At 39.5% G+C, this 26,961-nt stretch overlaps 1 protein-coding gene across 1 annotated transcript; it reads left to right on the forward strand.

Moving 5' to 3' along the window:
• The first annotated feature begins 6,825 nt into the window (after window positions 1-6,825).
• LOC149279553 (vesicle-associated membrane protein-associated protein A-like) lies at window positions 6,826-26,823 on the forward strand. The gene is made up of 6 exons (XM_089501043.1): window positions 6,826-6,907; window positions 18,552-18,704; window positions 20,976-21,079; window positions 21,427-21,507; window positions 26,067-26,216; window positions 26,680-26,823. Exons 1-6 carry the CDS (start codon window positions 6,826-6,828, stop codon window positions 26,821-26,823), a joined length of 714 nt encoding a protein of 237 aa, XP_089357169.1.
• Window positions 26,824-26,961: the final 138 nt, after the last annotated feature.

Below are 26,961 nucleotides of genomic sequence, written 5' to 3' on the forward strand. Positions count from 1 at the left end.
TGTTGGGAACTGCACTATTAAGACATTTTTGTTTAGAGAAAGCCACTAATAATTTGCAGATATTGCACAGTATAGAGAACAGCCATCTTTCTGCATTTCCTCCATGCTCGTCACTCCTAGACGATATTTGGGCTTCCCGGTAGATGAAAATGAGGGTATGAGCAAACAAACATGACTAGGGTTCTCAAAGCTTTTCATGCACTGGGACCTCAGCTTGTTTGCTATTTGTTACACTACTACACAATATTTCACAACTTCAAACCTCATAACCCTAACTGCTCATAGCAACATATGTTATAGTTAGTAAAAGAACAATTATTAACCCCTAAATATTTCCATACTTTTAAAATAAAGTAGCATGATATTTATGTCATGTAACATGTGAGTTTTTAACTTTTTTTAAATCAGGCAGGGCTCCATAGTTGCATAGAGTGATGATGGAGAAATTCTGGTGCGTAGTGCTAAACATGAACAAAAAGACCCTACGTTGTTACCCTGATGAGGTTTGACCTAGCATTGTATAGTTGGTCTGTAGTGTTCACATATTCTATATTTTACCAATAAATAACCCATTCTTCGTGAATCATCATACTGTAGGCATATGTGCTTGCTGTCTGCTATCAGCTTCCATGTTGGTTCTTAATGAATTGCTATTAACATATCATAGGTGTTTCATGTATTCAGTTGTATTCAGTTGCACACATCATGGCTGTACATGGAGTTTATTTGTAAATCCTATAAGATAACGCTTTGCGGTATAACTGTAGCAAAGCATTTCACTAAAAGAGGAAGTGATTAAACCTGTTTCCTACTGAAAGATGATTGCATTCATTATGTAATTATCCCAGCTTTCGCCAAGCCTGTAACTGCAGGTCAAGAATACTAACTTTTTAACTTATAAGTGAGAAAACATCCATAAAGCAAATACAAACATCGAATACTAATTTAAATAAGATGTAGATAAACATATACATGGAAACAATACTAGAAATGAATTGACTATCTATGTGTCAATGTAATGTCATTCTTGAAAAGCATTTTACAATTTCAATTATTGGAGAATTATTTGGACAAGTAATATCACAATTGTTTATTCTCACCTGAAAGACCAGTTTTTTGTACTGGTATGCCAAAATCCGCTCTAATGTAGTTGGAACCCTAGATTACTTGATCTGCCATAATAGACAACATGATACTAACATGTTACTATAACAGCAACTTTTGGTGTCAGTGCTAAAAAAAAAAAATACTACCTAATGCATTCAATGACACATGCTAAATGAAAACTATGACATTTTTGTGTAACATTGTTTTGCATGTTGGTTTAAGTGGCAGGTGCCACATAAAGAAATGCAAATAATGCATCGGATGGCCAGGAGGCCATTTACATGGGAGAAAATCTGGTGCACATTGTACAGATTTGGAGAACACTGTAATCTGCCTTGGAAATAGAATTATTTTTAGTGTAACTGGCTTACTTCCTTAACAAAAAATAGACCAAAAGCACATGGCTGGCCCGATTTCCATTTGTTACAAGAAAAGCATTGATGGTCATGAAGGAAATTTCAAATTAGATTATACAATTATAAGGTCAGAAACAGTATGTCCCAGTTGTTAGAATTGTTTCTGTTCACTTCTTGGAACAAGAAGGAACAAATAGAACTACTTACCAAGCTGCCAATGTAATCATTTGAATACATGTTTATGTGCATAGTGGTCGGTTCATTCCACTTTGTCTATACACTAAATCTGTGGCATTTACGTCTCTTCATATTCATAGTTGAAGTTCTATAGGTTCTGTGCAGTGTAATAGCAATGGTTAAAGGGCAGCTACTACTGTCCCATCTGACAATTGACCCGATTTTTCCATGAGACTCAAATATTTGATCTGGGCCTTCAGCACAGCCCTTTGTGACCTCTAGGAGACAAGGAGAGGCTCAAAGTTTGAACTCAATAGGTATTTAGCTGGCTGGTTCACTAACTGGAATCTCAAGTATTTTAACTGTGGTTCACATCTGCTGAAAATTGTGGCAGGTACAATGTTACTTTTGTCAGATGTTTACTTTGATAGATATGGTATATCTTTTAAGCAGGTAGTTCTAAACACTCATAGGGTAGGAATAAGTCTATCCAGAAAAGTAGACAAGGATCAAGAAAGGTTTGAAGTAATACTGCAGGCATAAACAAATAAACAGACTAGATGGCCAGTTGGCTCTGCTGTCAGGTTCTACATCTCTGTGAACTTTCCCTTCAAAGTTCACTGTGAATCTGTTGATGTGCAGCAAAGACGCACTATTCTTTATGTCATTGGTTTGGTCGGTAGTGAATAGTCACCAAACTGTTACCTGGTGAGTTCCTAAAGCTAGTCAATCTTCTTAACACTAAAGCATTTAGAGTACACTTAGCCCATTTTGTCTGTCCATTTTTCCTACTGTAACACTCAGGTCTTAATGAGTCCTTTATCTTGTCTTAAATTCATGAAAGCTTTACGCCTACCCCAGATTCTGTAAAAGGCAAAAGATTACTGATCCCCCCCTTACTCTCACTTTGTAGCTAGTTACAAAAACAAAATATGTATTCCATTCACCAGCCATTATGACAGTGGTAGTTTTTATCACAGCTCCATGACGCACCTTGATAGCCCTATGAATGGGTTAAATGAGGGTTCGATAGCAATACAGTTCTAATCACTATCATCTGTTCTCCAATTTATTAAGGCTTATCGTGTTGTAGGTACAAAATTAGCATGCTCCTTTTTTTAGCATTCCAATTGTAAGCATATCGATATAATTCAGTATTTTAACCTCATTTATTTAAATCTATATCATTCATGGATTCCCAGTGTGTGGGAACATTATTCATTATGTTTTCTGTAAATATGTGATTGGGCTGGTCCCAAGTTGTTACTTTAATATATATATATTACCATGAACTTATGCTAATTAGTCATTGTTCTACTCTTTCTTTTACCTTATAAGTTTATTCAACTATATCATTCACCAATAAAGTTTTTTTTTATATGGAAATGTGTTCAATTTTTTTTTAATTGAAACAATACAAAATACATTTACATTCATATCTCCTCTCAAACGGTATATTCTTATTTCATGAATTTGAATGGCAGTCATTGGATAAAAGAGAAAGAAGAGAAAAAGAAAGAGAGGGGAGTTCAAGGATTTTCCATTTTATCCATTCAGATTTGGCACGTAGTTAAGCAATTGCTTTATATTCTATGGTTTACAGGATTTCAATTAGATGATATTGTATGATCCATTTCCTATAAATGTCTTGGACACTCAGATTTATTTGCAATATTCTGGTTTTAATTCCATCTTTAGTTGAGAGACTAACCGTGTTTTTACTATTTCTCAAGATAAGTGGTATTCAATTGATATTAGTAAATGTATCACTCTAAGTGTCTGTTCTGATTAAATTTTTGGCCAATTTATAGTTTTAGGGGCAGGTTTTAACTCTATTCCTGAAATAATTTGGATTTTGTTTGGTATCATGGACCATAGTGGTTGAATGTTGTTAAATTCCACCAATGTAGGCATATAATCTCCAGTGTATTACTCACATCTATAACAAGTTGAGGATGCTTGAGGAAACATTCCAGATGAAACCATTCAAGGGACCATCTATTTAGGGCTTTGTAGACGGTTTCTAGTTAGTTTAAATAGTGTATGTATTTCCTTACTATGTTTACTCGTGTGTGTGTTCAGTGTTTTGGTGAATCAATTTAAGCACAATGACATGTGGACACCTAAAGAATATTTAGAAACCACGTGAGCAGACAAGAATTTTCCCACCTCCTTCTCAAAAATAAAAGACTATTTTTGGAAAATGAGACTGGACTTATTTTGTTTTAAGCTACACTGGCCTATGAAAATATTATGCAGAATTTCTGGCACTCTCCTCTGCAAGAGGAACCAAAAACCTGTGGTCATTATAATAAAGCTTCTATACCTTCTGTATAGATTTTGGATTTTCCATGGTTCCCTTCACCTTCTAACTTTCATACCACTGCATGTATAAAAGATTTAACATGTTCTATGTATCCTTCTCAAAGCCTGTATGATGTTGGGTTATGGGCAATATCTCTGAATACCTAAGATAAGAAAAATACCAGTATCACAATAAGGAGTCCCACTGAATGTAATTTCACTCAAGGTTAGGCTAGATCCAGTGAAAGAATACTTGTTTCCAGAGTATTGATAAAACGATTTTAGGACAGCTGTAGTGTAACTCATATGTTACACAATTTTTACCCTGAGGGCTGCAAAGCAAATACTGTATGTATCAACCATCCTAGATTTCATCAATATAAAAACAGAAATTAACATAGAACGCAATGCTCCTGAAAATTATAGACCCTATAAGGCATTCCGAAGCTTACTTATGAATGTTTTTAAAGTATTGAGACAAGTCAGATTTGATCAATTTGGGAAGATATATTTTGTAGAAGAATTAATTTCAAATGTCAAAACAAAAAGCTATATTGTGATTTTCAAAGAGATTGTAGGTTAGTTTGATTGTTAAGACTTGCAAGTCAAAGCTTTAAAACAGGATTGCAGATTTTCTACTTTTGGATGAAAAGATTATTATTTATTTTTTCTTCGACATGCAGTAGCATCAGGCCGGGCCTGACGATCTGACACACAGGGCAAATGCCTGGTGGCCCACTAGCCTACAGCGACGCACACTCACCCTATCCGCCGCTGGAGCAGCACATTGAATGCTGCAACGTGCGGCCATGCCATATGTTAACATAAAAATCTAGAATGTCCAGACGTTGGCCGGATATAGTGTTAAAGTGCCATGGCCCCCTAACTGCCAGTGCAGCCCTGAGTTCCACTAAGTATTTAGCAATGTGAGAACCACTGAGCCTGATATACAATTTCATGGATGCTGCCTAAATCGGCATAACTAAAGAGAAATAAATTGGTGGCCTGGTATCTAAATGGTTAAAAGACATAGCTGATAATGACACTGCCCACTGGCACTTGGGGATTTGTACAAAGTCTTTAGTGTTTGTATGTGGTGGGTATACGTTACAATTGAATGGTCTCTCATTACATTAGTATCGCTTACTCTCATGCAGTATTAATGGCAGTCAGTCAAATGCTGCAACAATACAAACAAAACCTGGATACGCTGCACAGCACGATTTTAATATCCATTTAAAAAAATGAGTTGCTGGCACTGGCAATGTCAACCTCAAAGTACCTCGAATATATCCACCCGTTATTTCTATGAGTTCACCTTATCGTTAGAAATTTCAGCCGCCAGTTCAGAATAATGGCAGTTACAATGTACGCGCTGATGCGTGACAAAAATCATTCCCAGTAAATAGCTGTCCAATAAAAATATTCAATGTTTACCGGTTGGCCAGTAGCCATAAAATCTCTGGCACAGCCTCCATATGATCCACCAGGTGCTGCTTGACTTTTAGACACCCATGATAGGATATGACATCACATCCTGGCGCACTGCATCACGGATGGCGGTTGTGGAAGGTGTGGCTGGCAGGGCTTCCCTGGGTCAGCCCTAGGGCAGCACCAAAGGTAAATTTGTCATGAAATTACTGTTTAAGGACATGACCCAACGGGCCATAACGGAGATAACCAACAAACATAGGCTGGTTTAAGCAGGGCCCTCCTCACCGGTTATTTCTGTAAGTCAAATTATTATGTACTACTTGTTATGTCCTGTCAACCCATTGTACAGCGCTATGGAATATGATGGCACTATATAAAACAATAAAAAAACATTGTGACACTAATGAATTACCATCTTAAAAAAACACCAACTTTATGCATAACTAAGAAACCTGTGGAATTGCGCTTAAAAAAGGGATATCTTTGCGATAAATGACATTCGTTTGGCAAGGCCCCGGTTTCTATGATAAATTGAGGATACAATGCAATTCCAACACTCGTTATTTACTCCATACAACATATTCCCCGAAATCGCAAAAATAAACAGAAATTGTATGTAAACAAGGCATTGACAAAATAGGGAAAAGTAAAAAAAAAACATTTTGGAATAGCGTTCTTTTTGATGGAAACTGTTTTTGAGGTACTAAGAATAAAGTATTTTATTTACAGTTGAATTAACACATTACTGCTGTTTCTTTGCACATTATCGTATGCTTCAGTGCTATGGAACAGTGCTTATACTCTGAGATAATAGAAAAGAGGGACATTAGGGGAGGAAAAACACCGAGGGACTGTCTCCACTTGGGAACGCATATCTTCCCATAGGATTGTTGTGAAGACTGCCAGGTGGTGAGTTTCAAACTGGGGTGTCTGGTACTGGGGCTCCGTTAAAATGAAAACACCACTGGGGCTCCACCAGGCTTCCATGTTACAAATAGAGGATAAAGGCGAGTAGCTTGTGACCAGCACTCTCCAGTAGCCACCAGTCAACACTAGCACTTCCACGTCCGTAGCAAAGCTCATATGAACAGGAAAAAAGTGGAGCGGGCGTGGCTACAGGTGGGCGGGTAGCGATGAGCTTGCGTAGTGACGTCATCGTCGTTGTCCCTCCCGTTCCTGACGTGCTCGGGGCATTGCGCGGTTGCCGCAACTGTGCTGTGTTGAGTCAGCGGTGACAGGGCGCTGGGGGAGGCAGAGAGTAACCCGATAGAGCGCGCATTCTACCACCGCCCAAGCCGACCACCATAGCGCGGCCTCGTTTAGCACCAAGCCGGCCCTGCTGTTCCGTCTCCGCGGGCCCTGTGCACCGCTCCACACCGAAGGCCTTCACCTTTCCCAGCTCTTTTTTTTTTTTCTCCTCGAGAATCGTCTGGCAGTTGTGAGGTGCATGGCTGCAGCCGGCGGGGCCATAATGCCCAAGCACGAACAGGTCCTCATCCTTGACCCGCCCAACGAGCTCAAATTCAGAGGTAACGGAGTGGGGAGGTTTTACGAGGGGTGTCTGTTATTGTGAGGAAGGGGCAGTAGTGAAGGGTGAGGGGATTGCAGAGATTGCGCCGTGCGTGTGCTTCGCATGATGACAGGCAGCCTCCTAGCTGTCAGTGCTGCTGTGTAATGCATAAGGAGCCCTTGTTTGGCAGGCGAAGGGGGGCTTACTGATCCTTCCATGTCTCCAGGATGCACCCGTGTTGGGCTGTAATGCACCCCATCCATCAGGGGCTGGATCTGCTTCTGCAGGTAACTTTTACAGGCATGCAAGAGATCAATAGAAAGAAGATTGCAGCTGTGGCTGATTTCTGTATTAAAATCATGTAACGTATTAGTAACATTTCTATGAATCCGCAGACACTGTGTGCCCTAAAATGTGTACAAATCAAGTCAAAATGGGTCATTTGTATGCCCTAGTTGTGGTTACAGGTGTCACACTGTAGTGTATGTGTGTATGTGTATATATATATATATATATATATATATATATATATATATATATAATGACGAATTGTTTTACTTATCAATTTTTGGGTCATATGTGATTAGTTGCTATCACTTGATATTGTGGGTATATCTAGAAAGTTATAATCAAGTTGCACGTGCTTAATAATATTAATATGAAATAAATGGAATGTTCCATTTGATGTTCAGGGTTTCTGGAATGTTGGACCATTTGATGGATCAGCACATTAAAGGGCAAGAATGAATGAATGAATGGGTGTGAGAAACCTAGACGTTGACTGATAAGAACCCCTTTCTTCTGCCTACACACACTGTATCTTTATTCGTTCCTTGGTTTTGCCTAGTGCCCGTCCCATGCATATTTAAGCCCCCTGAGTGTGGGTTTGTGCTTTAAATGACCATTTTAGGTTTCTGTGAATTCTGTTGCTATTTCCATAACTGCCTAATGGTCGTCTGTTGTGCTATTATGGACAGCAGTAACAGTTACTGGTGAAAGCCTAAGCTGCTGCCATTCTTTTGCATTGTGTGCTTGCTTGTCTCCATGCCTTTTGAAGGAGTGTTCAGTTTACATTTCTTTTAATCTTACATATGTTTTAATCTTGTGCGATGACGTTCTTCCGCTGTAGCTCATGTGTATTTGCACAACCAATCCAAGTGTTTGGTGATTGAAGCCTAGTTCCTGGAAGCCAGAAGGTGGCCCAACCTTTGTGTTCATAATGGTAAAATATCCAGTCTGAAGTCATTTTTACTTTGTCAAAGCCTTGCAAACCCTTTAGCTTGCATTGCTCTATATAACCCACAGTCATTTTCTGATAGTTACTCCTATGGATATGTCAATGCCTTGAATAAGTTTAAAGAGAGTTGCAAGCAGTGGAATGCCTGCATGTTGTTCTAATATTTCTACTAAGTTTGTCTACTAGATTTTCTTTTTCTATATACAGTTATTGTGAATTAACACTGGGAAGCTTGTTTAAAACATTATTGGCCTGCAGGGTACAGTTTTATTTGGTCCCCAGTAAACTAGCCATCTGCTCCGGGCTTATACAATAAGACGTCTTTAGGAGACTCGTTTAGGTCAATTCACCAAAAGGATAGTCAACGGAAGAGTTGTGTTTAAGCTCCTTGATTTCACCAAATGTTATGAGGTGGGATTTCAATTCTTCACTATCGATTATGAAGGACCAACAGTGACTGGTTCCTCTAGCAGGAAGACTTGAGCTGGTCCTGTATAATGCATAATTTAATGGGCAAGGAGTCTTGGAGAAATTTAACTAATTTAACCATATATGGGACCAGCCAAGCTGTTCCTGCAGCAGAAGTTCACTAGGGTTCTTCATTACTATAACCAAGTAAAGGAGATGGAAACAACTTTGCCGGTGATCGACCCCACTATAAATACATCCATCCTATATAGATATATACTCGTATTTGCTCGAAAAAAGAGCCTAAATTTAAGACTACCCTGTAAGAAAAACGTTTTACTAGTAAATATTCACATGTAAACAATTTTTTCATATTTAATAAAAACTGGTTGAGAAAAATGCATTTTTTGTTTTTTTTCCTTTTATTTGCCAACCTGCCTCCCTGATGTTCCTCTTAACCACCGATATGCCACTCCGCCTCCCTGATATTCCTTTTAACCAGTGACGGTCTGTGCGACATGTGCAGACAACCTCCGCTGCTGTTGCCGGCACTTCCGCCGGGGCTTCTATGAATGAGCACCAGAAGGTCATATAATGCCGGCGCTCCGTCATAGAAGCCCCAGAGGAAGTGCTGGCAGCAGCGGAGGTCCTCTGCAGCGCTGCGGGGGATCTGGATCTTAGTCTTGTAGTCAGACCTCTATTTGATTAGAAGACAACCTTGAATATAAGACGATTGTTATTTTTCAGAGCATTTGCTCTGGAAGAAGTCTTATAATCGATCAAATACGGTATATTTGAATTGGCTTGGTTGCAACTCTGTCAAACGTGTGTTTGTTGGCAGTTTCATGTTACTTGTAGGACATGGCAGTCCAGCTGCATTCCTTAAAGCCTGCAAACACAAAAGGTTTGCAGGATAATGTGTTACAATATGCAGAGTGCCGACGGGCGATGTTCATTTTTTTTTCTAATGTCTAAAATGCGATTTTGAAATACATTTTAAAAAGTGCTCTAATTGCGGTAACAATAGGTTCTTCCTGTTAACTGGACCATTTCATTGGGTAGTCTTTTCCAAATCATTGTTTATATGTAACTGATAACGTTGGTTTCCTGCACAATATTTGGTGAGCCTAAAACTTATTGGCCCCTGAGGGTTGTCGTGGTGAACGTCGCCAGTAGACAAATCAGATGGGCAAAGGGACATATGAATACTGTTTTCCTAAAATGCCACTGATTTTTAATAACACAAATCAATGCCCAGGTTTGTGCATTTCTTTGCTGTGTGAAAAAGTTACATACTTTGGGTGCCTGTCATTATTATTATTATTATTATTATTATTATTTATATTGCACCAACAATTTACACTATACGAGTTTCGCACAATGGTTTCAACTTATGTGAGACTACTTAAGATACGATACTCTACTTACTGGCCCGTACTTTTTCAGGTATGCTTCATGCTGGCATCAATCATATCCATGCAACCTTTCTAGGTCTGATCTGGATTACATTAGCCAACCGTATATACCGTAATTCAAGACTGCTTCAATCAAGGCCTGAATGTTTACGCAGCTGAAAAAAGGGGAACCCCCCCCCCCCCAGCATTTCACACTTGCATCATGCCAATACTTTGATATTAACTACAGAGCTGGAAACATGCCCTCAATTCAAGGGTCATTTTAGGCGCAGCTCACAACTATCTCCAACAATCTGTACACTGCAGTGGAATGAAAATAGCACTTTTAAGAAAATGATTCAGTTTGCATTACTTTTACTATTTGGAATTTGAGGTTATTATGGCGATATTGCATTTTTTGTTGTTGTATTGTATTTGTATATTATAGGATGCATGGTTTACTCTTAGCTAGGCACCTATGAATGGCTTAGCTTTGTAATATATACTACACACACACACACGTTCAAAAGTTTGGGGTCACTTTGAAATGTCCTTGTTCTTGAACAATAACATGAAAAGGATGAGAAATACAGTGCAGGCGTTGTAAATGACTATTGCAACTGGAAACGGCTGATTTTTTTTAATGGAATATCTTCGTAGGTGTACAGAGGTCCGTTATCACTTCCATCACTCCTGTGTTCCAACGGCACGCTGTGTTCATTAATCCACTTTAATACATTATTTAATTATTTAATAAATAATAATAAACTTTAAAAGGCTAACTCATCATTTAGAAATTAATTTGGCAATTGTTACAGCTAGAAATTTCCTTGAAAACGGCTAAGCGACCCCAAACTCTTGAACAGCTAATGATTATAGCTTTTTAATATGTAACTGTGCTTGTAAGGTGCATGTTCACTCGCCTAGTTCCAAAGATCAAAATACTGTGACGCTTGGTACTGCCGGCCACCCGTCAGCTGTCTGACTGGATTCCAGAGTTGCCGATTAAAGTGACTGGTGTTTGAACAGGATTACTCGGTGTCTGAAGCACTGCCCCTTCCACACCAGGAAATAGGTTTGTTTTGTGCATAAACAGCTAAGAAAATAGAGTACAACTACTTATATCTTCCTCATCATGCTGGAAGACCTTCCCCAGTGCTATACGTTCATATAGATTGCTGTTTTTAATAAACTGTTCTTGTGTAGGTGTCGGCACCAGCAAGAGTTGGTTTGAGACCAGTATGACCCAATGATAATGAATAAGTGAAAATCTCTGTTAACTATGCACTGTACCTTGGCAAACTTCTTGAGAGAATGCTTAGTAATGTGGTCACTTGGACTGTTTGCTCTCGCTTGCCAGCACAAGGTTTAGTTGATTTAGGCTAGGTTTCCACTTGGGTTTTTGTCCTGCGTTTTTTTTCTTGATGAAAACTGCCACTGCATTTTCCTGCGTTTTGGCGTTTTTTCCTGGAGTTTTTTCTGGCGTTTTAGCCTTTCTGTGGAAATTGCTTTTTTTGACCTTAGGCAGTTTTTCCAGCCTTTACAAGTTAGAAGTTTCACCCAGCTAAAAAAGGGATTCGGATAAATGGCAAGTATCTGCCCCCTGATGTAATTTACTTGGTAGAGTTCTACTTAAACGCCCCGGCGGACCCTTTTGTCTCTTTTCTGTGGTTTGTAAGGCGTGCTTTATTCCGAATGTCTGCTCCTCTAGGAAGATTGGCCCCAAATGATGGTGCAAATTGTTTGCTGTTGCTTTTGGCACGCAGGGTCCAGTCGGTTTGTTTGTTCCAAATGGTGTAGAATTCAATATGAACTTTGTTTTGTGTGAAACTGTTTGTTTCCAGCCTATTTCTCGTAGTTCACACAGATACTGGGTCCATCCTCTGCATTGTAACTGTGGAAAAAACGCCATAAAAAACGCCAAGGCAATAAACCCACATGGCTTTTTCATGGCGTTTTTTCTCTCCCATAGACTTCTATTGGAGAAAAACGCCAAGATTTCCTTGCAAAAAACGCCAGTGTCAACATGCTGCGATTTTGAAAAACTGCCACAGAGCCCAAAAAAGCAGAAAAACGCCAAAGAGGACTGAAAAAACGCCAAACAGAAAAACGCCAAGTGGATATGGCATTGTGCGATTTCCTATTGAAGAACAGCTAACATCTGGCTGCTGTGTTTTTTTACAAAAAAAAAAGCCAGGTGGCGCTATTGGCGTTTTTATGGGCGTTTTTAGCAAAAAAAAACAACCAAGTGGAAACCTAGCCTTACAGCCTATTATGTTGACAAGGCTGACCTTACCGGTAACACTTTACTCCGTAAAATGGCAGAAGACTTGGCAAATAACAACATTTTATGAGCAAGACCCTCTGTAACATAGATATCCGTTTCTCGTACAGTTAGTTTGTCAGTGTGTGAAATGCTATTGTGTTTATTACTTAATTTGGGTTTATAACACCTATCTGGGCTTAATTGCAGGTATTGGTGAATAGGCGCTTATATCCAATCAACAATATCTTAGAGTGTAATCTTACATTTTTTCAGTTTTCTCCCCCCCCCCCCCCGATCTATTGATATTTTTCAGCTATGTATAATGCACATACCCATAACTTAACTTTTCAAGTACTACTGTGTTTGTTTACTAATCTTGGACCATTATATTTTCCGTCAAGCACTAGTTCATCCATCTCCACTAAACCTGTACCTTCAATTAATGTTGTCGTGTTGGTTTTTGCAAAAAGATTTGGTTAAAAATGTGTTGGAAGCATCAAAAGTCTGGTGTTAGCAATCCCATTTTAACCCAGTTGAGTGCGATCCCACACACATGTTGCCATTCAAGCATTTTGATTGAAAAGCTTAAATGGCAACAGTACGTCTGTTTTTGTAGACGTGTTAGTGCGAGTTGAGAAGATTACTCTATGATTAAAAATAGCAGGGAAGCACTTACAGTGCGCTATCTTAGTTGTTGCCAAATTGGCAGGGACGGTCCCCCCTCTGTGTGTGGGATTGCACTCTTAGCAAGTGGTCAGGATTGCTTTAAACTTACAAAACACTACGTCTTACTTGCTATACCTGCTGCCAGTTGTCCATGTGTTTTATTGTGATTTAAGAAAACAAGTATAGGTTTTATTCTACTTGTTTATAAATGAACCCTTTATGTGGGTCATGTCTAATTCTTTAAAAAGATCTGCAGCAATTTAGTTGCATGTGGTTGTTCTTCAAAGTATATTCATGAAACCAGGATTTTGCAGATGGACTATACTATACATTATGAAGGCCCAGCCCTAGTGATGGTTTGCTTCCAAGAAACCGCACTACATTATAAATACACATATATATATACATCTTGGCCTTTATTCCAGTAGCAACCCGCTGTATGTGGGCCTTCGTGATCCCTATGCTGGTGCATGCCTCATGTTGCCATTTTATGTTCATATGATGAAAACTGAAAAAAAAATTGCAACTTGGGTTTAAAAAAACAAAACAAAAAACTTTTTAACCACTTAACGACCAATGACGTGCCTGGCAACGGTGTTGCTGTAATGTCTTGATGTCGAGGCATTCAGCAACTGAGAGATCAGTGCCATACACTGTAAGATGGCGGGGCGTCCTTCAAAAAAAATAATAATAAAACATAACCAAGTTGCCAAAGTTTGCAAGAGGGCATCTCCAGTCCCTAATGTGATTAGTAAAATATATATATAAAAATGTAACATATTTAAAAATAATAATGCAGTGAAAAAAAAATTCCCTAAATAAAATAAAGTTTATTATGAGCAAGAGCTAAAATTAATGCTGTATCTTTCCAAAAATCCTGACATCGAAAGAGTCTAAATAAAAGCATTTCAAATACCCAAGGGGTGTTACTTTAAAATAAAACGAATGGTTTGTTTGGGGTTCAAAGATAAGGCATAGGCACAGACTGACCAAAATGGGGGGGGGGGGGTCACACTTCCCAAACACCAGACAAACCCATGCATGGGTGGTATCACTGTACTCGGGAGATGTTGCTGAACACACATTGGGGTGTTGTTTCATAGTGATGTATACCTGGAGCTATAAATTTATACCTGAAGTACAATTTGTGTGAAAAAAATAAAAAAAAAACTACCACAAACTTTGGCAAAGGCTGGTTGTAGAATCTCGTGCATGGAAAGGGTTAAAATACTAGCATTTGAAATACCTTGGAGTGTCTAGTTTTCAAAAATATATGGTTTGATGGGGTAAATTAAGTTAGCCGGCTTCAAAGGTGGCCCCGTTAGGACATGGGGGCAGTAGGATTAGAGGTAAAACAATGGGACCCTGGTACACCTGTCTACTGTCCGCAGAAGTCTGGTCAGAAGTAGACTTTGTGGAAGACTTGCGACAAAAAAGCCATACCTCCGATGTGAAAGCAAGGCCAAGCAACTCAACTATTCATGAAGACACAGGGACTGGGGTGCAGAAAAATGTCAAAATGTAAAATATTTGACTGTAGCAGAAGGTAGTTTGCTGAAGGGCTGTAGAGCGGTACAAGAATGGTACAAACATGGTAGAAGTTTGGGGCTGCATTTCTGCAAATGGAGTCAGAATTAATGGTCTCAATGCTGAGAAATACAGGCAGATACTTATCCACCATGCAGAACCATCAGGGAGGCTTCTGGTTGGCCCAAATGTATTCTGTAGCATGACAATGACCTCAAACTTACAGCCAAAGTAATTAAGAACTATCTTCAGTGTAAAGAACCACACAGAGTCTTGGAAGTGATCAGCGCCCTGATCTCAACATCAGAAGGCTGAAGAGAGAGAGGCAACTACAAAGCTGTAGTGTTCTACAAGATGTTTGAGACAACCTATCTGCTGAGTTTCTTAAACTGTGTGTGTGTGTGTGTGTGTGTGTGTGTGTGTGTGTACCTAGAAGAATTGATTCTGTTTTGAAGGCTAAGGAAGGTCACATGAAATATAGATTTGAATTATTCTGTTCACACACTCAGCATTTTGTTAAATGATAAAAATAAACTATTAACATGTATTTTAAAAAGCATTCCTACTTTAAAGCATTGTTTCACACCTCCCTGACACCTTTGCACATTATTGTACCGTTTTTCTGCTATTTATTGCATTTTTCATTGGCTGAGACTTCACTTTACAGAAACCACAAAAGTACCCCGCTCCCCCCCAAGTTTTCATATAGTCTAAGCCTCATTGTGCAATTGAAGTCAGATGCTACGGCTTTGATTCTAAAACCATGTGATTCACAGCTTATCCTTGAGATGTGATTCAAATAAGTTATTTTCTCTAAATGAACCCCATTCCACTTATTTTTGTATTGGTTTTTATTCTGCTCTATAATGCCAGTTTTGTTGTGCAAAGATTTAAGATCAAGCACAACACTAAAATTTGAATATATCCGTGTGGAATAGATTTTCATAATCTCTTGTGAAGTTGTGTCAGAGTTTGGGGCAGCTTGAAATAAACAGCCATTTATTGACACATGTCCAGGCTTGAGGATAAATGTAATTCTTTTAAAATCATGTAATCCTGTACATAGTTAAGGGACTGCTCTCATGTAATGTCACACACATATTCAGCAACGTAAATTCCGGTAAACTAAGATTCTCCTTGATCGTAAAATATGGTGTTGAATGTGGTAAGAATGGGCAGTCGGGCGGGGTCCGACTCTTTGACCAACTTTGGACTGGCCCAGGGTAGAAACTCAAAGGGGTCATGTGACCCCATGGTAAAAGTAAGGCTGTTGATGGAACTGCCACCTAGGCCAGAAGCTTCCAGCCCTCCCCTGATGTTAACGTAAGTTAGTGTTGACCAAAACCTGGTTTTCTCATTTTCTCCAATAAACTTTATTTCCCTGCCAAACTGGAGTCTCGCGTTATCAGTCAAGTGTTTTTTTTGTTTTGTTTTGTTTTGTTACCTTCTCTGTTTAACCCCTTAATGACAATTGAGGGCCCGGGCACGTCACCCAAAAAGAAAGGGTTAACGTCAATTAATGTGCCAGGACCGTCATGACTTTAAACAGGTGCAGAAAGCGATCTACGTTCGCTTTCTGCACCCAAACGGTGTTGCGGTAATGCCTCGACCTCGAGACATTCAGCAACAGCGGTCGGCACTAGGGGCCGTGTCTGGCCCCTCCCCGGGGTGTCAACGTCTGTCATACATTGTATGGCGGCAGACGCCCGTTTTTAAAAGTGTTTAGGACTCCTAAACTTCAATGGTGTTGCTGAAATGCCTCACAGGAGGCATTCAGCGACACCAAACACTTACCCCAGGACGGGGTGTGACCGCCACTGCGAGTCGAGAACTCTGGCTCCACTTGCAGGTTGAATACAGGTACTGCATTCAACCATGCAAGTCAATGGAGCCCAGCTTTCTAATCAGTGTGATTAGTAAAAATAAATAAAATAATAATAATTAGAAAAAAATAGTAAAAAAAAACCAGTAAAATGTAAAAAATAATACAGGGGTACCTTCAAGTTCCAAAAAATGTAAAACAAAAAAAAAAAAGGCAAAAAAAATATTTGTGAGCAAGTCCTAAAATTAGCACATTAGCTTAAAACAATTCTCGCTTGGAAAGAGTTAAAATACTGGCATATTAAATGCCCATGCAAATGTAGCCTTTCAGTTCCCCCAGAAATGACAAACCCATGCATAAAATAGGTGTGGGGGAAAAATATGCACAAAAAATATTACTGCAAACTTTGAAAAAAATGCTGGTGGTAAAATGTGTGCATGCAAAGAGTTAAAATACCCTGGGATGCCTAGTGTTTGAAAATATATGGCTTTATTGGGCTCACTGAAATGGCCCGGCTCAAAGATGTACCAAATAGGGCATGGGCAATGGATCACCAAACGCCCAAGTTCAACATTGAAAATGCGCATGCCCCAAATGTGGCCCTTTTGCCCCCAAACAGCCAGGCAAAATCATTCATGTGAGGTATCACTGTACTCAGGAGATGTTGCTAAACACATATTGGGGTGTTTTGTGATAGTGACATATACCAGAACCTTTTAATTCATACCTGAAGTAAAATGTGTGTGGGAAAAAAAGATGCAAAAGTTTGACAAAGACTGGTGGGTAGATATGGTGCATGGAAAGAGTTAAAATACTAGCATTTGAAATACCCTGGGGTGTCTAGTTTTCAAAAATATGATTTGATGGGGTAAATTGCATTGGCCGGCTTCAAAGATACCCGAAATGGCACATGGGGGAAGAATTACCAGATTTGGGAAAAAAATGGCTTTGAAATAGCAAAACGCTACCTGTACTTATTGCCCCATAATGTGTAGAAAAAAGCAAAAAAACATTGGGTATTTCTAAACTCAGGACAAATAGTAGAATCTATTTAGCAGGTTTTTTCATTACCTTTTATAGATGAGTAAAAGATTTTTCAACTAAAAGTTAGAAAAATTTCTCTTTTTCTAAATGTTTCATCATATTTTATACTTTTTTTAATAGTAAATAATATGATACAATCAAAACAATGTCATCTAAAGAAAGCCCTTCTTGTCCTGAAAAAAACATGTGACTTGTGTTCAGTAAACGGGAAAGAAGAAAATTACAGCTAAACACGAGCAGCGCAGAAATGTTAAAACGCCCATTGTCACGAAGGGTACAAAAAAATAAAATCAGCCTTTGTCACGAAGGGGTTAAACATCTCAGCGAGCTGATTCTTTGACAATGCTAATGAAGTATGTTCCTCCTATATAATATATTAGGGGTGTCCAGCTGCTGCGGGACTACATATCCCATACTCCTCAGCCTGCCCCTTAGCTTAAAGAGCATTATGGGAGATGTAGTCCTGCAACAGCTGGAGTGCCGCAGGTTGGACACCCCTGGAATATATGAGTGTCCATGTGATGTAGCCAATCAGAGTGTACTCGGGATCTATTTAATAATTTACTTTAGTTAGTAGTGTCTGATTTATGCCGTTTTAAAAAACGTGTTCCTTTTGATATAGGCAAAAAATGTTGTGGAATGTGAGATTACTAGCATGGAAACTTGCAGGATTTAATAGTATAATATACTTGTGGTTTCTACAGACCTATCCTACCCCCCCACCCCAGAAATTAACCTTATCCTCCCATTAGTGAGGACTGAGAGCTGTCATGTTAGCATCTTTAGCGCATAATTTATCTTTTGTGAAACTGGCTCTGACTGCTTTAGGAGGACTGCAGATAACAGAAACTAGGTCACTAGTGAATGGAAGTGATTTAATTTATGATGGCTTTTACACCCTCCAAGCCCTAACCCCCCTTGGCTCTTCTGAAGTGATAAATTCAGTACGTAATATACCAGTTAACCAAAAAGCACAAGTTTTAAATAAGTTTTGGATTAGAATCTGTTTGGGGGATTGCAGGATCTAACAAGCAATTAGTTTTGGATTATGTGTCCAAAAGTACATTGGTGGCAAATCCATTTGCGAAGAGTTACAGTTGATAGACCTCATGCCCTAACGCAGAGCATGTAGACCAGGGAGATCTGCATTTGAGAGCGTTATTATGTATTCAGTGTATATATTTAATATATATATATTGTCGGAAGCTTGCGTTCGTAACGTGTTCCATATGAATTAGATGGCAAATTGTTAAATATTACTATGATGAGCGATTTTTTTTAAATATATTTTTTTTATAGGTCCGTTTACGGATGTTGTCACCACAAATCTCAAGCTTCGAAATCCATCAGAAAGAAAAGTGTGTTTCAAGGTGAAAACTACAGCCCCCCGACGTTACTGTGTGCGACCAAACAGCGGTACAATAGACCCTGGGGCTACAGTAACAGTCTCTGGTAATTGATTTTTTTCTTCCTCACCACATTTACATTCACATGCTTTGTATGCTATGACTGGGACTATAGTTGGATTCCATAAACACAAGTACCACCTCACCTCTTTGTACATTACGCTGCTGTGTAAATAGTGTTATAAGGCGTCCTGCTCTTATCACTGATCAATATCTGTTGTGATTGGTATGCAAACGATTCTCTGTATATTTTGCTGCACCTAGCATCACTTTCCTTGAACAAACATGCAACCTCATGATTAATATCCCTTTGGAAATGTTTAATGCATGTTTAAAGCTTCTGTTTGTTTTACGTTTCAGTTATTTACACTACGGTTCAAAAGTTTGGGGTCACGCTTCATGGAAACCAAGGATATTTCTCGCTGTAACATAATTGCAAAATTGTTTTCTTTGAATTGGCATATTAAACTTAAACTTGGATTGTCGAACACAACGTGCCATCGGAGCTTCTGTACGCATATGATGCTATTCCAGATTAACTTGCTACCATAGTCATTTACAACATAAACTACACTGTATTTCTGATCTATTTGATGTTATAATAGACAAAATTTGCTTTCTTTCAAATACAAGGACATTTATAAGTGACCCCTGAACTTCTGAAGGGTAGTGAAGATGTAACAGTATGCTGCTGAGAAATTCTTAACATGCTAAAACAGACAAAACAAGAACCAAATGATAAAATATCATATATATGATGTATTTGCGCATTAACTCTGTATTGCAATGCTATGGATGATAACACTAAAGTGCAAATTCAGGATTGGATCAATGTGTATGGTACTTAGGAGCCAGGAGTTCACTTGGTGAGTATTGGAGGTCACTCAGATTAAACCAGCAATGAAATGCCAGGAGCGTTGCTTACCTGCTTCCTAGGATTTGCCCAGCCCAACATTCTGCATTGGCGTAATTTATCAGATTTTTCAGTTAACCCTTCCAGTTTAGTTGGGTTAAGGTCTGTACAGGCTATGAGTTCCTCCACACTAAGCGCTTAAAACTGCCTTCATGGACTTTGCTTTGTGCACAGGGGCACCGTAATGCTGCAGCATGAAAAGGACCTTCCCCAAACCAATGCCACAAAGTTGGAAGCATAATGTCTTTGTATGCTGTAGCATTAACATGAGCCTTTACTGAAACTAAAGGGGCGTGGCCCAACCCCTAAAAAACATCCCCAGACCATTATCCCTCCTCCACCAAACATTACGGTAGGCACTATGCATTCTGGTTGATGGCGTTCTCCTGGCATTTCCCGACACTTGGCATTGCACATGGTGACCTTCGGCTTGGCCATGGAAAGCCATTTTATGAAGTGTCCGGTACACTTTGTGCTGATGTTTCTTCCAGAGGCAGTTTGGAGCTCTGTTATGAGGACAGGTGCTTTTTATGTGCTACTCGCTTCAGCACTCGCTGCCCTGCTCTTCCGTTTCATATGCAACCAACAAAAAAGCACTCACCTGAGGTCTGACAGTTTTTGCCATTTGATGAAGCCAGTCAGAAGCAGGAAAGTGCTTCCATTGAAGCAGATCCCTGCCGCGGCTTTCCCAGAGCTAGAATCAAGGCCGGCTGGCAGTAAGTACATCTCAGCTGAACACATCTCCTGTGTGAAAAATAGCTCGGTATTGGCAAACGCAGAAAAAGGAACACCGGCACGCCGTGAAGACAGAAGTAATCAAATAAACGTATAATATAAAAATATATTTTATTCGGATGCTTGATCCAGTATATGTAAAAACATGATCCTGAAAAAAATACATATACAAAAAAGAAATGAACAAATTAAAGACGAGTACAATGAATATCCTGCCGGCCGCAGGAAAAAGGGACCTCTTGACATGTTTCGCACCTCAGGTGCTTTATGGGCAAACGCATATGGGGAGATTCTGCGGAACCCTCACGCAATAAGCAATTTGTTGCGTACACTGTCCTCTGTTCTGAACTTTTATGTTAAACCTAGTAATAAAAAACAAATAGACGTGTGCCTTGTTTGTGATTTGGCTTCTGAAAAGAGTTCAGTTACCTCATCGCTCATCATAATATCCATACTTGGCCTGTTATCTCCCCTTAATGCAGAAGGTATGCCACAGTACATAAAATGTGCATTGCTAAAACTTATACGTCCATTGTAATATACACAGGTTTTTCACGTAAGGAAAATACTCATACTTAAAGCAATATCATGTGAATGCCAAATTACATGTTCTACACCTTCATTTTTATTTTTATTTTTTTTGAGGGTGTTTCTTTTTGTGTCTTGCAGTAATGCTACAGCCCTTCGACTATGACCCAAATGAAAAGAGTAAACATAAGTTCATGGTACAGACAATATTTGCACCGTCAAATACATCAGATATGGAAGCCGTGGTAAGTGAAGAAACGGACAGATAGCCTAAATATTTTTTCTTTCTTTTGGACGGAGTTGTTTTTCCTGGTCAGCTTAATTTTTGCTTTTCTTTAGTGTTTAATAATTAAAACAAAAAATTAAAATACTTTTGGCGATCAGACTTCATACGTTACATGTGTTTAAAATGTAGTGAAGTTCTAGCAAAGAGAGGACAAACTTGGTCTCCCCCTCTTCTCTCTGACCGCCCTCCCTGCAGTATACGTGATTTTATCTTTTTCTTTTTTTTTTTTTTTTGTTTGGTTACCTAATTCCCGGGCCCTTTGTATGTGAATTACTTTTGTATAACATTAAAATTTTCCTACTGCAGTGGAAAGACGCAAAGCCTGATGATCTCATGGATTCAAAATTAAGATGCGTGTTTGACATGCCACACGAACATGAGAAGCCGGTAAGTTGAATTGTGATTTTTGAAGACTTTTAAGTATGCAGGTCACAGGGCCAGGGAAGAGAGATGCTGGGACATACAGTGTTTTTTTTGTTTTTTTTTACCATGGTTATTGAGAAGGTCGCTCTTCACGCCTGTATGGTCACGGATCTCGCTCCCATGAATATCTCGGGTGCTCTGTCGGTCGTGTGGTGTTGTGTGATCAGCACGCTGCTAGCATAACGGCCTGTCCCACATATGAGTTGGAGTGCCCACTGAGTAACGTGATCATAGGGAGCATGCATGTGTTGGCTGAGAGTGCCATGTTTGAGTCAACTTGGGTGTGCCTTTAAACGGTCTCTACGATTAACCCCTTCAACACACTACAGGACCAGATCAGTATGCTTAGATTTTATCGTCTTTAAATTACACTTGTTTGTGTCATCCCAAGGGATGAATTCTCGCCTCTGAGTATAGTGAATTTCAGGCACTGATGTGAACAGATAACTCATCATGGCATATTTCCTTTAAACCTCTGAAGTAATATATGATAAAAATACTAGGGCTGCAACAACTAAACAATAAAATCGATATTTGATAATGAAAATTGTAGCCAATTTCATTATCGATTAGTTGAATCGATTTTATCGAACATAACATGAGGTTTTTTTTTGGAGGGGAGTGGCATATCTGGGGGTATAAGGCATATAGGGGGCACAGTGGCATATAACGGGTATAAGGCATATCGTGGGGCACAGTGGCATATTTGGGGGCCGCACAGTGGCATATAGGGGGTTAAAAGGCATTTGGGGAGGCATAGTGGCATATTTGGGGGTTATAAGTCATGTCTGAGTTATAAGGCATATTGGGGGCATAGAGGCATATCTGGTGTAAAAGGCATAGAAGAGGGCACTATGGCATATCTGGGGGTATAGGACAACTCTGGGGGGGCAGAATGGCATCTGGGGTATATGCCATATCAGAGGGCACAGTGGCATACAGAGGGTATAAGGCATATCTGGGAGGCAATGTGGCAAGCCTGGGCATAACTGGAGGGACAGGTTGGGAAATAAAGCAAGAAATGCATTTTTCTTAGTTTTTTTTTTATTATTCTGCTGCTTGTTTTTAACATCCAGTGATGAATCGAAAAAATAATCCGCCAACGAGTCGATTATGAAACTAATAGTTGCAGCCCTACTAGAGTGACAGCTATGTTAACACATGAATCTCGTATGTTACAGACTGTGCCTTGGAGTATGCGGGCTGTATCCACTAAATGACTGTCATGCACACAACATGCAGCACTTTCACATGTCCCTAACCAGCACAGATAAATGTGTATCCTGTAAACATGGCGGCTGTCTTATCCATACAGGTATATCGACAGGCTATCTGCCCCCTCCAACACCCTGTAAGTAATACAGTCACGTGTCTTTTGACGGAAAGAACAAAAACTATTTTTGAGAACGGAAAAAACCCAGTCAGAAATGGCTCACCTATCCTGCAACAACTAATCGATAAAATCGATAATGAAAATCGTTGCCAACGAATTTCATTGATTAGTTGAATCGATTTTTATCGATTATAAAATGAGGGTTTTTTCCGAGCAAACGCTCTGAAAAATATTCCTCATTATATAATCCGTTTAGTCTGACTCACAGCAGCAGCTCCTACTTACCAGCCCCTCCCTGTAATCACTGTGACAACTGGCCCCGCCCCTTCTTCCAGAACCACATGGCTGCGACACGCATCTAACTGTATAAAATTAATATTTGGGCCGCTGAAAGTTAGACGAGGTGGGGGTTAATTTAGGGGAAGTTATTGTTAATAGGGTGTTTAGGGTTAATTTAGGGGCAGTTATGGTTAATGGGGTGTTTAGGGTTAATTTAAGGGCAGTTATGGTTAATGGGTTGTTTAGGGTTAATTTAGGGGCAGCTATGGCTAATGGGGTGTTTGGGGTTAATTTGAGGCAGTTGTGGTTAATGTTGTGTTTAGGGTTAATTTAGGGGCTGCTGTGGTTGATGGGGTCTTTAGGGTTAATTTAGGGGATGCTGTGGTTAATGGGGTGTTTAGGGTTAATTTAGGGTAGTTGTGGTTGATGGGGTATTTAGGGTTAATTTAGGGGTAGTTATGGTTAATGAGGTGTTTAGGGTTAATTTAATGCTGAGGACTGAGGGTTAATTTAATAAAGTTAACTTAAGGTGTGGTTAGAGATAAAGGGGGGCAAACTAAGGGGAATCTAAATCCGGGGGGGCAGTGAAGATTAACCCAGTACTTATTTATAAAAGTATTGTGCTGTGAACGGGTCTGTGACTCTGAGGGTACTATGAGATATCTGGGGGGGTATAAGGCATATCTGGGGAGGACGGAGAGATATATCTGGGGGTATAAGGCATACAGGGTGTATAAGGCATATGTGGGGAGGGCAGTGTGGCAAGTTCTGGGGAGGACGGAGTGGTGTATCAGGGTGTATAAGGCATATCTGGGGGTAGAGTGGAGTGGCATATGTGGGGAGGGAAGCGTGGCATGTCTGGGGATGATGGAGTGGTGTATCGGGATATAAGGCGTATCAGGCACAGGGGCATATGGGGGAGGCAGCGTGGAGTGGCATATGGGGGAGGCAGCGTGGCATGTCTGGGCTCAAATGTGCATAAATTGGGGGGGCTGGTTGGGAAATAGACAAGAAATGCATTTTATCAAAGTTTTTTATTCTGCAGTTTGTATTTAACATCATTTGTTAAATGATTTTAAATGAAAAATTTACATTTTTTTTATCCGATTAATAGAAAAAAAAATCGGCCAACTAATCGATTATGTAAATAATTGTTAGTTGCAGCCCTAAAACCTACTTAAAACCACTGACTTTCCACATTTATGGTCCTGGTGCGAGCTCATAGTCGTGTGAGTAATATGAAGATGATCAGGCTGGGTAGGATATATCTCGTATCTTGGAGGGGGTTCTAAGCCATAGACAACACATTGATTTCACATGTAAGAGATTTATGTTATAGATTCCATATGATAATGTGACCTCGTACACGCAGTATATCCAACACACACAGACAAACGCACAGATACTGTTTGAGAGGCAACCATGAAAAGATGTCATTTTATTTATCCGTTATTTAAAGGGAAAGTCTCATGGGGAGGAAAAAAACATTTCAACAGGCGTTAGGTACGCTGCTGGCACTGACAAAAAACCCGGTCAAATTTCAGTCCATTATCTGCAGACCTGGATATTGTCAGATGTGATATTTTGGCTGACGCTTCCAGCTCAAACTGTACTGAGTTGAAATGTTAGAAAAAAAACCTTGTGATGTCACAGCAGTACAGCTCCTGGTATACTTCACTGTCAAACAACAACCCATTATGTGTTCAGCAACACCTTCAACAACTGTACAGTTATACAGTTTTTTTGGAGGTAAAAGACCATTTGGGAATAGCAATTATTTTTTTAACTTGGAAATTTGGCATCTGGTCCTTCTGCCCCCATGTCCCATTTGAGACATCTTTGAAGCCAGTCAGATCAATTTACCCCATCAAATCATATATTATTGAAAACTAGACACTCCAAGGTATTTCAAATGGTGGTATTTTAACTCTTTACATGTGCTAATTCGACCACTAGCATTTGTCAGTTTGTGGTAGTAATTTTTCGTGTGTTCGCTATCCAGGCATTTCAGCGACACCCTTTAAGCTTAAGAGGTGATCATTGATTGTGAAAAATAAAAACAAAATTCAGTTTGCCTTGACCTTTATTGTTTGACTGTTTTTTTGGGTTAAAGACTATCAATGTCAAATATTTTCTTAAAAAAAAAATAAAAAGTCAAAATAAGACCATTTGTTTAACGTGCATACACCAAATGCCCAAGCTATGCTTCGCTTCCCTTCCTCTGTGCGAGTACGCTTGCTTTGTCCCGTAGTGTAGTCCACTGGAGCTATTATAATGGAGCACCGGCGTCACATGGTGCTCAGTCAGGTTTGACAACGTGCATTGTGCAGATGTTCACCGGTATTTTACTGTCCTGTGTGTATATGGTTTAAAGGCAGTATTACCGCCCCTTGTAATTAACATTTGGTTATTTTACAGTTACTGTCTAGGACCTGTTTGTAGATAAAATCCCTGGAACATAAGTGAGCACTGACTTGACTTTCGCTATTTTCTGGGATACGCTCAGACATTTGTTGAATACAGTTTGACTGAATGCGTCTGTAGAGTGCCGTATACTGCAGTCAGAGAGTCCCGCTTGGGGTATTCACCTCTTGCGGTCTCACCGATCCAGTAGTTTTGACTGCTCACTATGGAGAAACATCAATGCCAAGTTGATCAGTATAGCAGGTTTACCCACTTCTCCTATGTTTTCCTACAGCGGTTCTTGCCTGTGTCCACCCTACTGGCACACCGTAGACATACTTACAGTGGGCTGTGCTGTAACTTGCATGTGATTTTAGAACCATGCCCCTTCTTCAGTTTCTTGGTTTAGCCACGTTGTGTGTGTATATATATATATATATATATATATATATATATGTGTTTGGCTTTATGCACATTTTTTTATCTATCCTATTTGTTGTGTGTCCAGACACATGAATCTACTAAACTCTTTACCTGTCTGCCTGGATCAAAAGGCAGTGCTTCCATGGATGATACCGAAACACGGAAGCTGGTGGAGGAATGTAAGAGACTTCAGTCGGAAATAATAAAGCTGTCAGATGAAAATCAAGTCCTGAAAGTAAGTCTTCGTTTTTTGCTGTAAGATCTGTTTCCTATTGGTTCCTCTGGAAAAGCATTTGTTTTCGCAATCCCAAGTGCTAGATGCGCATGCGCAGTCTCCTTACTATACATATCCAAGAATCGTACTAAATAAAGGTAATAAGGGACACAGTTCATTTAATAGAGATCCCAGTACTCGATTCAATTAAAAGACTGGGCCAAGTGCTGATGGTAATGGTCATTCTGTACTAAAAAGTATGTTGTAAGTTTGTCATCTGCAGAGCCGTGATGGTGATAAAGTTGCTTAAGCTCCTGCAAATGTAGCTTTTGGTACAATTTTGTGATGTGATTATATAAATATAGATTAGAAAGTAAAATATTAAGAACATACCTCCCTCCCCCGTCTCTGAAACACTGTTGTGCTTATTGATTGTCGTATACGTAATCTGCTGCCGATTTCATAGGAGTCTCTTGTTTTGTAGGATGAAAGCATTAAGATAAGGAAGGTCGTTACAGAGAAGTCGTCTAAAGCAATGCTGAGAGATCAAGGCAACCCTATCCCATCACTTGTTGTTGTCATTGCTGCAATCTTCATCGGTTTCTTTTTAGGGAAGTTCATCTTGTAAATTAAGGCATGAAGTGCTCTCACTTTTTTTTTTTTTTCTTCTGACCAGAAAGTTGTTTACCTACCATATCATTGGTAGCAGCGGCTCACTGGGGCCATGTTGTGTACGGCATTGTATGGGCACTGTGCCGTTAACAAT

The sequence above is a fragment of the Sceloporus occidentalis genome, unplaced genomic scaffold, assembly GCF_023333645.1.
Source record: "Sceloporus occidentalis isolate IW3139 unplaced genomic scaffold, rSceOcc1.0.p SCAF_162, whole genome shotgun sequence".
NCBI classification, from domain to species: Eukaryota; Metazoa; Chordata; class Lepidosauria; order Squamata; family Phrynosomatidae; genus Sceloporus; species Sceloporus occidentalis.

Bases quoted from the DNA above. Each gene is read 5' to 3' on its own strand.
- LOC149279553 (XM_089501043.1), top strand. From the start codon at position 6,826: ATGGCTGCAGCCGGCGGGGCCATAATGCCCAAGCACGAACAGGTCCTC. The intron at 6,908-18,551 runs GTAACGGAGTGG...TTTTTTTTATAG, and splicing joins CAACGAGCTCAAATTCAGAG to GTCCGTTTACGGATGTTGTC. The intron at 18,705-20,975 runs GTAATTGATTTT...TGTGTCTTGCAG, and splicing joins GGCTACAGTAACAGTCTCTG to TAATGCTACAGCCCTTCGAC.